Below are 15,799 nucleotides of genomic sequence, written 5' to 3'. Positions count from 1 at the left end.
ATATTCGTTATTTTGGCTTTATCCAAAACATGCAATATCTTACGTCAAATATGAAATCTTACCGTCCGACATGCAACAACTGCCGTTAAACCTGAAATACTATTTTTTTATTTTTAATTTCTTTATTTTTTGCCATTTTATTTAATTATATTATGTTGTATTATAGGGTTTCTATTATATTATTTAATTTCTTTATCTTTTGCTATTAATTATATTATAAAAAAAACTTTTTTTGACATTTTATTTTATTTTTTCATTTTTATATTGTATTTTTAATATATTTTTTAAAACAATATGGTGCAACCGGTTTGTTAACCGGCTGCACCAAGTCTTTGGCTGCCATGCGGGGCTCTCTTTTTGAGAGCCCGGCATGGTGCCGGGTACAATGCCAACGGCATTGTAGCCAAACCCCACATAAAAAAGAAGTCCCCTGTGTGTTTGGCCGCCCGCCGCAGCTACCCATCACCAAAATAATCCGGCTCTCCGCCGCACTACTCGCTTGTCACCGGCGCCGCTCGACGCCAACTGCTGCTCTATCACTCCCGCCCCATGTCTGCTCTTTGCCGCCTGAATCATTAAGCTGCAGATTGTCAACCATTTACTCTTGGGTGCGTTTGTTTATTTTTTTTTAATAATGTGATTATCTTTTGTTTCAACAACGAATCAATGCTTTTCATCAGTTCCTGTCCTTTATAAAGTGAAAAATATGAAGTTACATTTTTAGTGTTCTTAGATTGTTTCATTTTTATGCAAGGCTAGTGCTTCTTTTTGGCTAGAATTACTGGTTAGTTTTGGCTTCTGCTTTTTCCTTTTTCTTTTTTTTAAACAGTTTTTCGTTGGGTGCGTTTTTCATTTGCTCCTTCATTTGACCTATCCATTGAATTTTCGTGATGAGGGTTTTCTGTTGTCAAGGCTAATTTTTTGTTTGACATTTTTTATTCTTGGTTAAAAGTAATGGCTTTTTAGTTTTTGACACCAGAATTTAATCTATTAATTATGATTTTAGCATTTTACAGGCAAGACAAAGCTGTGTTCTGTTGATGCTGCCATGGCAACAACTAAGCCTCGGCTAAGCAGCTTCTCTCGCAACCTATCAGCTGTATCCTCGTCTCAAACCCCTGGAGTCAAATGTGGTCCTAATGGAACTATGTTTGTTTCATCTGGGATAGCTGATCTTGACAGTAATATTATACTTGTTTTCCTCTTCATTTATTTGTAATATGTTAGTAAATTTATATGTTTTCTTACTGTTTTTTTTTTTCTATTTGTACGTTCAGGATATTTCGAGATACTTGGTGGTGGGTTCCCTTTAGGAAGTCTTGTGATGGTGATGGAAGATGCAGAAGCACCTCATCACATGCTTTTGTTAAGGAATTTTATGTCACAAGGGCTTGTTCACGGCCAACCTCTTCTTTACGCCAGTCCATCCAAGGACCCCAGAGGTTTTTTGGGTACTTTGCCTAGTCCTGCCTCTCTGAAACATGATAAATCTCGTGATCGGGAATCAGAACAGGTGACCTTCTTCTTCAAGTTTTTTCTCTTGTTACTTTTCTTATCTTTTATTGTTTGAGTTAAAATGTATGGATGTCATCTATGAACATATTGTAGGAAAAGGGATTGAGGATAGCTTGGCAGTACAAGAAGTATATGGGTGAAAATCAACCAAACTTTGATAGCCACAGAGGTATTGTGCAAAGCTATTTTCTTTAAATTTGGTTTGATTTATGGTGCGTGTGTGTGTGTGTACATACACACAAATTCATGTTAAAATGAATCAATCAATAAATAATTGCAGCGTATTTTACCACTGTTTAAATTTAAAGGATACTTAAAATGGCATTATTGCAATTATCACTTCATTTAATTAATTATTGATTTTTTTTTCCTTGTCTTCTACATATAGAAATTTTGCCTCGTAAGCAAATGAACCTCTCTTGTGCCTTATGATGTACAGCATTGTCTAATAGCTGTTTATCTGGCAGTGGTTGCAGTCTTTAGTTTCAATTGTTTATGGTCCCTAGCATTTATAATGCAGTGTAAAAGCCATTTCCTACTGCTTGTCCAACTAAATGGAACTTGAAAGGGATGCAGTAAGAACATTTCTCAGATTAGTGACTTCTGGCTGCTAATGTAATAGAAATCTAGTTTTGTGAACCAGAAAAGTGAAATTTTTTATCCATTTCTTTGTTTTACATCATAGAACAGACATCCCTGGTCTAATGTGAGCTAAATGCATAGTGACTCATCATTATAGTGGTGCAGACAATAAGCAAGATTACTGCAATGAGTTTGACTTCAGAAAGCCACTGGAGAGGCACTATTTTACCAGACAACGTGTAAATTGTGTTGGTATCCAACACTCAAAAAATCTTGCTGCTCTTCAGGAGCATTGTGCCTCATTTTTAGCTCAACATCAAAGGTATTCTTTAATGCTTTTATGATAAGATGTCATATACGGATATTAACTTCTTTGGTCACACACATGCGCGCATGCCTACATGTAGCCATGCATTCAGTTGCACCTCTAATCTTAGGTAGTTAAGCTAGCTTCTTCATCCTGATTCTAAAAGAATGAGGTGAGGTGCGGAGCATTTGTAAAGCATAGATTTGGAAGATCATGCCCAAATTCTTATTACTAGAAATGTGGCAATTGAATTTTTGAATCACAAAGAATTTGAATTTTTTATTTGGGGAATGTGCTATGTTTCATGTAATATTATGAAAAATTGCATAGATTGATGGATGATATACAAGCAGACAATAGTATCATATAGATAATGTTGTTGGCACGGTGATAGTTCAGTGGATATTAGATATATATCGAGGGAATAAACTATTACCCAAGAAATGTTAAAGATACTGTTGTTTTCCTCAAATTTTTCAAGCAATGCTTTTTTGAATGAGTCCTGATCGCATTTCAGTATCACAATGTCTTCTGTTATTTTATAAAACACCATGCTGGAGATAATTTTTTAGATTTTGAGTTTTAATATGGACTTACTTTAGTATCTTGATTATAATTATAGCTCCTAAAATGTTTTAACTACATTTACGCTTGCTCTAAATTTGTCTCTTTTCATCATTCTTATAGCTCTTTCTAGAATGTAAAACTTCAAACCTATGTTGGTGTTTTAATTAAGTCTATATTAAGGTATTATGTGACTGATTTATGTAATGCTGGTGTTTTGGATAGTCTTATTTATTTTTGTCTCTCATTTTTTGCTTTCCTGTTCAAATTCTTTCTTATGTTATTGATGTTTTTTTGGTTGCATCTCCAGAAATGACGGCAGCAGTGCATTGGCTGGTCGTATAGCTATTCAGTCATTATGTGCTCCACAATGTGAACATTCCAACATGGTCAGTGGCAATTACACTTTGCTCTGAAGGTCGTAATCACCTTAAACGTATGGTTACAGCCATGTTTTTTGTTTACTTTCTATTTCTGCTGGAACTCAATAAATTTCTTGTAATATTTTCGTCTCTAGAAATGGTTGTTTGAAGAAGTGGCTTCTGTCTTTTACACCTTTTTCTGTCATTTTTCAAGGCAATACTATACTGAATTGATGATTTTTTCTTTTTATGACTCTCAACTTATTACTTTACAGGTTTGGGAAATGCTTTCTTTTATTAAATCTCTGAAAGGTATGGTGCGGTCTTCAAATGCAGTGGTTGTTATAACCTTTCCGCCCTCCCTTCTCTCATTTTCGTCCACTAAACGATGGCAGCACATGGCAGACACTCTGCTTTCTGTTGCAGCTATCCCAGGTTTGATTTCATCTTTTTATTGGTATTACTGCATCAAAGACCTTGTATTTTTAAACTTCTAAACAAATTCTTCTTTCAGATGAGGACAAGGAATTGGCAAAACTCCTTTCCGGTTATCAGGACATGGTTGGCCTTCTTAATGTACACAAAGTAGCTCGTTTGAATACACAGGTAGTGTGGAGTGTGCTTTGTTCTAATCTTATATTTACCACTATAGTGCTACTTGTACTGAAATAAGCACACCTGCTAATCCTAGGTAACATGTTTATCATATTTTTCATCTGTTAATCTTATTCATTGTAAAAAAAAAAAAAAAATTCTTCAGGTGCCTTTGATACTCGAGGCAACAACATTTTCAATAAAGTTGCAGAAGTGTAGGTTCTTGGTTTTAGAATGTCTCAATCAAGCTCCTGTTGATGGCTCAAGTGGGAGTTCATATGGCACATCAGGTAGTTGCTCTGGATCATCCAAGGCTGGGACCGTTGATTTTTAGTTGCAGTGCAGATTTTTTCTCAATGATAGGTAGCTCAGATTGAAACCCAGATCTCACCATGAGTTCGATAGTGTCTGTCCATGCTGCTGGACTATTTAATTGGTCTTCGCTGCAGGAGTATTTCTTCAGCTGTCCTTAACTCAGAAATGCTATATAGAACAGCTACGAATGGTATCAAAAGAAATGGACCGGTGATTGTGGAGGCGTTTGGTAGACTTAAATACAGAAGTATAGTCCTATTATCTTTTGTAGCTTCGATTCCGGAGCGATTTTAATCTATATTTAGTGGAAACGATTTAGAGCTATTTTTTACATATTGAGTTGTGCGTGTCAAATAATAATTGAATTTCTCAAATTAAGTGAACAGAAAATACTCGTATTCACTAGAGAATTAACCTGAGCTTAGAAATATAATTATGAGATAATTAAAAATAGGAAGCAACCGCACTCAAGTTGAAATGAAGCAGAAAAAAAAACACGTATTATTTACACGATAAATTAAACAACTAGAGCAAACTTTTATTTAAGATATGTGGCGAATAATACCATTCAATGCAAGGGAAAAAGACAACTTACAATTTGGCGAAGTTGTCATGAAAACTCCCTTAATTTCAAAAGTGACTGTATAGATCTCTTTTAAAACAACTATGTTGAAAAAATAATTCGCAATCAGGAACATAGGTTTCTAAAATTATCTTCAAAAAATTCTTTAGAAATATCTAAAGAAAACTCTAGGAAGTTAGTTGTAATATATAGTAAATATGTTAGTCAGGTAACTTTCGTCAGCCGTAGTTAAAATGTGTGGTAAAATCAAAGTTGATAAATCGTGTAGGCAAAATAGGTTAGTAAAGTAGGTGATCCTAGTGTGTATTTTAAAAAGTTGTATGGCCCACAAATACATGGCCATCTCTCCAATTTTAGCAAAGAAGCTGAAAGCTTAATAAAAAAGCCCAAATTTAAGTCAGTGCTGTCTCTTGTAAAATCCCTATCATTTACCTTCACCTTTAGCCAAATATTCTTAACCACAAATACTTACCCTCAACCATTCTACCCACTAGCTACCCTTGTTCCAAAAAATTATTCCCTTTGATACCATAGTGTTTTCAACAGATTTTGGGGGTAGAAAAATCTAAAATCTATCTTAAACAATGAATTTATATTTTTGGAGGAGATAGGGTACCTCACTAGTTTATTGTGTGGTGCAGTGTATCTGAAGTTCAGGGGAGGCAAAAAAAAGGGTAGAGGGAGTGGTAACAATGGAGAGAGTTCAGAACTAAGAGAGGTGTCTGTTTTCAACTGATTTTGGGGTAGGAAAATCCAAAATCTATCTTAAACAATGAATTTATATTTTTGGGAGAGATGGGGTACCTCACTGGTTTGTTGTGTGCAGTGCAGTGTATATGAAATTCGGGGGAGGTAAGAAGGGGAGAGAGAGTGGTAACAATGGTAAAAGGTCAGAAACAAGAGAGGTGTCCTTCCAAATGAGCTTCACGCCTATTTTTTGGAGTGTGAGTGTTAATGGTGAGTGAGAACCTGATGGAGAATGAAACCTAGGCGCCTTTATATATGAAGTACCTCAGCTGCCACGTGGCGTACCCTTTTTGGCTAACGTCCTTTTACCTCTTTATAATTTTTGGGCCGTTATCTGCATGTTTGCGGCATATCTCATCTTTTGGAAACGTGGCGCGTGCTGGAGAGTGGTCCAGGGTACCTCTGCAGTAGCTGTCGGGTAGGCGGCTGAGGACCACTGTCCTTGGGACAATGTCCTTCACTTTTGGCAGAGGTAGCAGGCGGCTGTCCCCCCCTTTTGGTACGACGTTCTTGATTCATAATTCTGACAAAATCGAATAATATCTTTTAAGAGATGGAGACGTTTCTCACGGCAGATATTTTCAGAGGGTTCTCTTGCATTTGATCTACCGGGTACCTCAAGTTATGTGGGGTACCTCAATTTATGTGGGGTACCCCTAATTATGCGATGTACTTCTATTTGTGTCTTCTATTTGTGTGGGGTACCTCTAATTGTGCGGGGTACCTTAAATCACGCCGAGTACCTCGGATTGTGCAGGGTATCTCTTATAATGTCGGGTACCTCTATTTGTCCGGGATACCTTAAATTATGCTTGGTACCTCGGATTGTGTGAGGTACCTCAGATTGTGCTGGGTACCTCTAATCAAGCCAGGTACCTCTAATTACGTCGGGTACCTCTAATCACGCCGGGTACCTCTAATCACGCGGCGTACCTCTAATTAAGGCGGGTACCTCTAATTGCGCGGCGTAACCTCTAATCAAGCCGGGTACTTCTAATTACGCCGGGTACCTCTAATCATTCGGGGTACCTCTAATCAAGCCGGGTACCTCTAATCACGCCGGGTACCTCTAATCATGCTGGGTACCTCGAGTTATTCCGAGTACTTTGAATTATGTTGGAGTTATTCTGGGTACCTTGAATTATGCTGGAAATATTCCGGATACCTCGAATTATACGGGGTACCCCAGTTTATGCGGGGTACCTTGAGTTATTCTGGAGTTATGTGGGGTACCCCTGACCGTGCCGGGTACCTCTAATCATGCCAGGTACCTCAAATCATGGCAGGTACCTCTAATCATGTCGGGTACCTCGGATTGCACTGAAGTTATTTCATTCGTCGACACATGGCGTTATGCTATCTTTCTTATTTTTCCCCCAAACAACATCCCCCTAGTTTCTTTTGGCGAAAAGTACTGGAGGCAAAAGAAACTTACATAAAAAGTAAGAGCGACACATGGCGATATGAAGTTTAGCTCGATGGGCAGCTGAATAGAAGATGCCTCTAGGGGTACCCTCATGAAGGGAAGATCTCTGGAGTGAACAAGACTTTGAGGGGACACTTTGATGAAGTTTCAGAGGAGAAGGCCCATATGGTGGAAGACCCTGAGGAGCTTTAAGTGAAGCTTGAAGACTTGGTACCTCGACAAAAGAACATAGTTGACAATGCTTTTGAGCGCATCATAACCGAGTAATGGAGTGCTAATATGGGGCTGGTGGTGCCAAGAGTAGAGAACTAGGTAGATAAGCTGGCTATCTTGAAGGCAATTGAGAATAGCAAGGCTCCCCACACATCTTGGTCTGAAAGCCCATGGAGATAAACTGGGGTACCTCAGATGAAGTCGCCATAAGGTACCCCTGATACCGACGCTTGTGTTTATGCTATTTCTAGCATTTTTGTTGATCCCCTTATCCTAAATGATGAAGGTGAAGATAACCATCCTACTATGTAACCTTGTTCGGCATTACCGACAAGGCGTATGGGGTACCTCAGATACCCTTAAGCTTGGATATCCCCTGAGCTATCTGTTACTTTATGGCGGGATAACCCAATTTTATCAAACATATGGCGATTCCTTCAAATATGCTTGCTGCTTATCTCAGGCTTTCTTAGAGTTCCTCTTGGTGTACACGAGGAATGATTTTCTGTCATAGGGTACCCTGAGTACTATGGGTACCCTTAATCTTGTTTCATCAGTGTATCGCGGTTTACTTAGACATGCTTGTTGCGGTTAATTCATGGTGGAACAACCCAATTTCATCAAACATATGGTGATTCCTCCGGATATACTTGTTGCTTATCTCAAGCTCTCTTAGTGTATTTGAGGAGTGACTTTCTGGCGTGGGATACCTCGGAGGTACCCTTAATTAGTGTATGGCGACTTTTAGAAAAATGCTTGCCGCAAATCTTCACAAAACTTATGGCAATTCCTTTTGAGAGATGATGAAAAACCTCATGATCCACCATTCACTCTACATCAAATATGCAAGACAAATAGTAATAAAGGTGGGCTGATCGCCTACCCTTATGCAAGATGGTAAAAAATCTCATGATCCGCCATTCGCGTAGAATCAAATAGACAACATAGATTGAGACAAAGGTGGCTGCTCGCCTACCCTTATGCGAGATGGTCGAAAACCTCATGATCCACCATTCGCATGGAATCAAATAGACAATATAGATTGAGATAAAGGTGGCTGCTCGCCTACCCTTATGCGATATGGTTGAAAACCTCATGATCTACCATTCCCTGGAATCAAATAGACAATATAGATTGAGATAAAGGTGGCTGCTCACTTACCCTTATGCGATATGGTCGAAAACCTCATGATCCACCATTCGCATGGAATCAAATAGACAACATAGATTGAGATAATAGTGGCTGCTCGCCTACCCTTATGCGAGATGGTTGAAACCTCATGATCCACCATTCGCATGAAATAAAATAGACAACATAAATAAAGATGAAGGTGGCTGCTTGCCTACCCTTATGCGAAATGATTAAAACCTCATGATCGACCATTCGCTCAAAATCAAATATAGCGAACAAATAATGATAAAGGCGGCTATGATGTTGAGTAGATTATCATAATTGGAGATAGGTCAGGTACCTCGGGTACCCTGGAGTAAGGTGATCTCTGGATACCCTCTTGCATCATAATAAACAATACTTTTACTAGTAGTATGATTTTTCTTTGTTGGATTGGTGGCCCAAATCGAGACTGAAACCGAGTCTTCAACCGGGGTACCCCATTTTTCATCTTTGGGTATTCGAGGATCCAAAGGTGCCTCCAATTCACATTTGGGCTTAATTTGTTCCCCGTGGGGTACTCCCGCATAACTCTAGAGTAACTAGTTATGGGGTACCCTACCACCGAGGCCTCGGTGGTGACTCTTGCTGCTCTGGTGGTGGCGATCTTAGAGGTTGGGGTACCCGTGAGATACCCTGAGTGTTAAACACTCGTCCCCGCGGGGCAACCCGTGGAGGGCTCGGCATTTAGAGTACCCTTGGTATTGGGGCTTCCGTCGTCTTCGGCTTCTTCTTATTTTTTGTGACCTCGACCTTATCTTCTTGGCGCTTCAATTGACATTTCTCATCCATCTCCACTTGCTGCAACGCCCGGGAACAGGCTTAATCTGGTCCCCGTGGGGTACCCCGCATAACTCTAGAGTAACTAGTTATGGGGTACCCTACCACTGAAGCCTCGGTGGTGACTCTTGCTGCTCTGGTGGTGGCGATCTTGGAGGTTGGGGTACCCGTGAGATACCCTGAGTGTTAAACACTCGTCCCCGCGGGGCAACCCGTGGCGGGCTCCGCATTCGGGGTACCCTTGGTATTGGGTCTTCCGTCCTCTTCGGCTTCTCCTTGCTTGATAAGGGAAAGTTTGGAGGCTACCCTATCTTGAGTGGAAGCGTAGGAAAACTCTTTAGAAAATTCGGATAACAATTGGTGTAGAGAAGATATGCTACCCGCTTTCAAAGAGCGAAACTAGGACTTTGCGGGGCCCGTGAGTGTGTGTGTAAATATCCTACACATGGCACTCTCATCTACACCCTTGATAAGCATTTGGTCATGGTATAGCTCAGCATGCTCCAAGGGATCAGTGGTACCCGAGTATTGGGGTATCTGAGGCATGGTGAATGCTTCGGGAAGAGTTGCCGTTCGAATCTCCATAGTGAATGGTGATTGGTAGGTCATCGGCGTTGGAGCAGCTGTGATGTTTTGCTTCTCGGAGAGGAGCTTCACTTGGGCTTCCAGGTTTTCCATCTTTTCCACAAGTTCGAGGGGTACCCTCGGTGTACCCGATGATGTCGCCGCCATTTGAGAAGCCCTTTTGGCGTTTAACTTCTCACGGAGATCTTTGTGGGTACGCTTTGCACGCCTCGTACCCTGGCTGCTGCGGGAATTGCAAGAGGCGGTGAAACGCTTGTCGCGGGAGCCCACGGTTTGAAAATTAGAACGGCTACCCGATGGCCTATGCTTTGGTTTGCTGGCCTCGGGTACCTCTTTTTTTACCATAGCTTGGTCGCTCGTTTGAGGTGGTGGAGCATCTAGCGTCACTGGTGGAAGTGAACTTTAGGGTGCCCGAGATCCAACCGCCCTAAGTATTCCGTGGGCAAGATCCTCGAAACGCTTGTGAGAAATAGGTTCCTCCTCTTGGCGAACACCCGTCGATTGCTTGATACCCTTTCCCTTGTTGATGCGGGCTACCCTTCTTGTAGGATCACTACCTTCATTGCTGCCATCATCTCTCATCCTTGTAGAATCCCCCATTAAACCTTCGGGAGGTATGTCGGGTGCCATGTATTGGAGTACACACAACAACTAGTTTGGTAACCGCGGAGAAGGCTTTTTGTGCGACTCCCCACAAACGGTGCCAATTGTTTGCGGCTGATTTTGGGTCAATGAATAAAAAACCACAAAACCAACCCAAGAGCAATAAATTTATATTTTTGTCGAGGAACGGGGTACCTCGCTTGTTCGGCACGTGCGAGCTGTTCAGGCTTTTTGTGGAGTGAAGGAGGATTGAGATGACGGTAGATATGGAGGGGGTCTAACTTCAGGTGTGGAGGGCTGGTGAAACTCGCCTTAAACCTGCGAAACAACCAAAAACGAGGTCAGAGGTGGAGCCGGGGGTGGCCGGCGACCACACTCCGACGCTCAAGTCAGAGTCGGGTTATCTCAGGTTAGAGAGCTTGCAAGCTCTTGGTAATGGAGGTTTTGAGGTTGAAGAAACCCTCGTTTTCTTTTCGTGGTGAGTGTGTTCACTCCCTTGATAAAAATCAAACCTGAGTATTTATATGGTGTACCCCGGTCGCCATGCCACATGGCGCTATTTTAGTGGTGTTCCCTGCTGTCATGTCAGAAATATTCTTATTTTCATGCGTATGGCGGCTTTGGCGTTTCAAAAATATGCGTGGAGAGCAAGTTTGTGGCGTATTCACGTGCTGGGCGTAGTGGAGTGGTCCCGCGTACCTCTGCAATTCCGTTGTAATTTTGCAGGCGTAGCAGGAAAAGATGGTGGTCCCAACTGTCACAATATCACACTTTTGGCGGATTCGCTGGCGTGACGGGCGGCTGTCTCCTCTTTTGTAGCACGAGATTTCCTCACCGATTCCTTACTTTTTGACACGTGTTCAGCCGATCGTTTTGAGATTTGGAGCCCATCTATCTCTTTATATTTTACGAACATTTTTCCTTACCTTTTTGTCCTTGCTCGGTGTACCCCAGGTACTGAGTTTTGTGGGGTAGGTCAGGTACCCCGGGTGCCGACTAATGGTGTAGGTCGGGTACCTCGGATACCGTGTTTATAGTGTAAGTCGAGTATCTCAGGTGCTGAGTTTATTGTGTAGGCTGAGTATCTTAGGTACCGAGCTAATAGTGTCGGTCGAGTACCTCGGGTATCGAGTTTATAGTGTAAGTCGGGTATCTCGAGTACCCCGGGTACCGAATTTTATGGGATAGGTTGGGTACCCCAGAGGATAACTAATAATTACATAACCTTTGCATCGACACGTAGCGCTTCATTTTCAATACTCTATTTATCCCTAAACAATACGAATTAATGTACAAGAATAATTAAACTGAAATTAAAATGTTAGGCAGTAGAACCGATCATATAAATAAAAATAAATTAATTAACAAAATTTAAATCACAATTTACAAAGTAAAGTATGTTTACAAAGTAATGTCAAAACAATTATACAACGGGCTTTTTCTTTGGATACAGTGATGAGTATAGAGATACAGTTAACAAATATACAGTTACAAAGATATGGTATAGAGATATAGTTGAGTAGAGAACTTTGGGACTCATTTGAGAACACACAAAGCTTTCGGCCATGTACTTGGACTCTTTTTGCCCTTTAAGGGCTATTTTACCCATTTTGTGCGATGAGTTATGATGAGATATATGAGATGGCATGAAATTGGTCTACCCATTGTAGTTTTGGGCATGACAATACATAATTTATATGCCATTAAACCACTCGTATGAGGTTCGAATATGGTGAGATTGCTCCCTTGGGTAATTGTATAGTGACAATTTGAGATATATATATGTTCTTATGATATGATTTTCATTATCATTATGTACAATATCATGTATTGCTTTTTAATGCTAATTACTTGATTTAACGTTTAAACATTTTATTTCTGTTTTTACATATAGTTTGATGAAATTGTATATCATAATAATATAATTATTTTAAAGAAAATTTATTTTTAAAACCTATTAGCCACTTACTGAGTTTTATACTCACCTGATATACTATATTTTTCCCATCCACAGAAGGTTGCAAGTATAGTAGTTGATGTCGACATTGTGATGTATTTATTTGAAGTTTCGGCCATTTAATGGTGCTAGGAGGCATGGATCATATTATTAGGGTATTTTGATCATCTCATTTTGGATTGTGTAATTATGTTATAATTATTAATTGACACTAAAAAGTCTACATTTAATAAGGATAAAATTATCAAAATTTCACTTATCGTGTTCATAAATGCGCTCATTATTTCTAAATTATCTTAACACTCCCTTTTTTATGTTAAATTAATTTGTAATATGTTAATTTTGTTTTAATTTTATATTGTAGATATATTTCAAGAATAAAGAGGAGTTGGAACTGGAAGCGGGAACAAAGAATAATTACTGGAGCAATTTGGAATGCATTATTGAAGAGATGTAATTAATAAAAAATAAATATCTCAAAAATGTAAAAAATAATAATAAATGACAAAGTGTGATATTCATAGGTGAAAGTTGCCACCATGACTATCACATTCCTCTAGGTGATAATATAAAAAAATAGTTTAAATAATAAAATAAAGGAAGTTAAAGGCATTTGTCGCCTATAAAAAGGGAGGGGGAGCTGAAGCCGAGTAGAAGGGAGACGAGGGAGAAAGCTGAAGAATTCCTTCTTTCTTTTTTCTTATTTTCTTTTGCAATCAATCTTCGTGTAATAGATTTTAGAAATTTATTAAATAAAATGAGTGTTTTGTTTTTCAATATCAGTGGTTAATTTTTTAAGCTGAGATGAAAGGTGAAGCTCAAAAATTCAAATTATTAAGTTAATTACTCTCTCAAGTGAGTCTTAAAGTTTATTTTATTTATTTATATTTTTCTTCCTTACTGGTTTCTTTTATGTCATTTTAATTTATAAATACAAATCTCTTCAGATTCATATGGTATTTTGACATAATATCGACACTTCAATATAGCTGTAGCACATTGGTACTTAGTCCCATATTTATCACACCAATGGTTGGTTAAAAATTAAATGGTATAATAATTAACTGGTAAAAGAAATGCAAAATATAAAATTTGAGAGAGTGTTATAACCATAATTTGAAATTTGAGAGTGGATTCCGTAATCTTAACATATTTTTAGATTGATTCAGATTAATTTCTTTTCCCGCATTAAATTTTCTTATTTTAATAAATTGACTACTAGAGTTTAAATTTTCTGTAGTTCGACTCCGAACTTACTGAATTCTATTATACCTAGACACTCTTTTATTTGGGAGTAATAACACTTTTGAGTCGTATCATATTTTTGGCGCCATTACTGGGGAAATTTTCTAAACTTGGTGTCAGTTTATCCTTATTTTATTATTATTATTTTCTTTTGCCGTTAGTGTCTTTCTTCGTCATTCTATTTTATTCTCTTATTTGCAAAATTTCAATTAGCTCCCTTCTCTCTCTTATAATCATAGCATTACCACAAAACTTATGAGAAACTTCATTTTAGTCTAGAAACTTTTACAAATTAGTTTCTCAACCTAATTGGAACTCGGACCTTTGGACTTTGTGGGCATAACAGACATTTGGACTGGAACTTTAACCATTAAAGCCCAATAATTGAAATTTACTTGGTTGGTATATTTTTTAAAAAAAACTACATTTCTTTTTCTTTCTTTAAATTTTTGCAATTTACTTTTCGCATTTATTTTTAATGGCTGGTTGAATTCTACTCACTACAACAACGCTCAAAGTCAGCTATCGTTGATGTCCGTTGATTAACTTACATTTGTAGCTCCTCCTAAACCAAGGAAATGATATAATTACTAACTTTATAATGTGTAACTATGCAACTATGCAATGGATGAAATATCCATGAACTTATAACTCTTGTATCCATACTTGTAAGTGAAAAGTTATCATAGTACTCTCAAAGCCATAAATTACATCTTATGCCCAAAATTCCATACTCCATCTTAATAATTAGATTTGCATATCTTAAAATACTAATAAATCATCGACATTATCAATAATCTCATTGCTATCCATAAACTACCTAAATACATAACTATAAACTATTTACATACTAAATCAGGAAAATGGTGAGGGTTATGCTTCTCCAGCTCTGCAATGTCTTATTGCAATGTCTTATTGGTACCTTTGTGCTCATAAAATAATTCACCGATTATAAAAATTAGTTTAGGAGTAAGTTTATCCATTTGTTGGAAACCTTAACTATATCTTCATTCCAATGAGATTCAATGTAAATAGAATTAGAATGATGGAAATCTTACTCCCTTCATAAAAAATTTAACTTGTTTGCTTGATTTACACCTCTCTTACTCTAAATACACACTCCCTTTCTCTCCATACTTTTCGCCTTTAAATTTTCCTTTAATAAGTCTTTCCAAAAGAATTTAGGATAAAAAAATAATCTAATATCGACCCCCAAAATCAAAGAGTAATGATACAGCCACAAACTCTTGTACAAACTTATTTTGTACAAACTGATGTGGCATGATAAGATTGGTTGAATTAAATATCACTTGCCCCACATGATTTGTTTTTATTAATTTATATTTTCATTCAACCAATCTTATCATGCCATATCAGTTTGTACAAAATAAGTTTGTACAAGAGTTTGTGGCTATATCATTACTCAAAATCAAATATAAGAAGATCCGGACCTTAATATTTTATCAACCCAAACCTTGAATTTGCTTCACATTTCTTCCTCTCCGGCCGTGGCCAACCTTGCGAGTGAAAGTGAAAATAATTCTTTTTTCTTTTTTTTTTATTAGCTTTATATAAAGCTTTCTAATTAATAGGCTTGTTTATAAAGAGTGAACATTTTGCTTTTAATGTCTCGATCCCATAATAACTTGTATATTAATAAGCTAAACTCGTATATTTATGTTGAGGCATTACACCCAAAGGATTAAGAAAAAGATCATTTAGAAAATTAGAGCTATATAAAAATAAAATTCCCACCAAAGGGAAAGGAAAACATCTCATGAATAATTGATTTAGTTATAATGTCAAACATCTTTTCTCACCATAAAATATGCAGACAAAAACAATTCAGTTGAAATAGCAACAGCAAGCAAATGATAAAATTAACCATCTAATAAAGCTTCCAAGGAGTAGAATAACCCCATTCAATTCAGAGAGCTTGTGCCAACTTCGGACCCAAGCATCCTCAATATTCTGTCTTTGAATTGCAGTTATATTTTCTGTGTTTTGATAGTGGATCATTCTACACAATTTATATTTTTCCTTTTTAGGCTACAAATAAATTGATTTATTTTTCATATGAAGAAAATTTTTCTCTTTTCTAGTTTTTTGGGTTTTTCTATAGTTACTTTTAACAGTTATATATTACACCCAAAGAAGTCATGACAAATTTTTTCAACATTCTGTCAAATTTTTCCGTTCAAAAATTTCTGACCAAATATCATTACTGGTTATATAAAATTTACATCACACT

The 15,799-nt window shown here is 37.8% G+C and overlaps 1 protein-coding gene across 3 annotated transcripts; it reads left to right on the top strand.

Moving 5' to 3' along the window:
• The first annotated feature begins 334 nt into the window (after nucleotides 1–334).
• On the top strand, nucleotides 335–4,552 carry LOC18053887 (elongator complex protein 4). Of its 3 annotated transcripts, none has more exons than XM_006451655.2 (9): nucleotides 335–608; nucleotides 1,007–1,181; nucleotides 1,278–1,513; nucleotides 1,609–1,684; nucleotides 2,263–2,419; nucleotides 3,279–3,357; nucleotides 3,606–3,765; nucleotides 3,845–3,936; nucleotides 4,091–4,552. In XM_006451655.2, the coding sequence occupies exons 1-9, from the start codon at nucleotides 342–344 to the stop codon at nucleotides 4,256–4,258; spliced, it is 1,410 nt and encodes a 469-aa protein (XP_006451718.2). In that variant the 5' UTR covers nucleotides 335–341; the 3' UTR covers nucleotides 4,259–4,552. The 3 variants fall into 3 exon arrangements, with proteins under 3 accessions (XP_006451718.2, XP_024034332.1, XP_024034333.1); XM_024178564.1 differs by having other exon boundaries at nucleotides 2,239–2,419; XM_024178565.1 differs by having other exon boundaries at nucleotides 521–608; nucleotides 1,017–1,181; nucleotides 2,239–2,419.
• The last annotated feature ends 11,247 nt before the right edge of the window (nucleotides 4,553–15,799 follow it).

This window comes from Citrus clementina, unplaced genomic scaffold (assembly GCF_000493195.1).
Source record: "Citrus clementina cultivar Clemenules unplaced genomic scaffold, Citrus_clementina_v1.0 scaffold_1, whole genome shotgun sequence".
Lineage (NCBI taxonomy): Eukaryota > Viridiplantae > Streptophyta > Magnoliopsida > Sapindales > Rutaceae > Citrus > Citrus x clementina.
This window is presented reverse-complemented; position numbering and strand designations above follow the sequence as displayed.

Bases quoted from the DNA above. Each gene is read 5' to 3' on its own strand.
- LOC18053887 (XM_024178564.1), top strand. From the start codon at position 342: ATGCGGGGCTCTCTTTTTGAGAGCCCGGCATGGTGCCGGGTACAATGC. The intron at 1,514-1,608 runs GTGACCTTCTTC...AACATATTGTAG, and splicing joins GTGATCGGGAATCAGAACAG to GAAAAGGGATTGAGGATAGC. The intron at 3,358-3,605 runs GTCAGTGGCAAT...ATTACTTTACAG, and splicing joins AATGTGAACATTCCAACATG to GTTTGGGAAATGCTTTCTTT.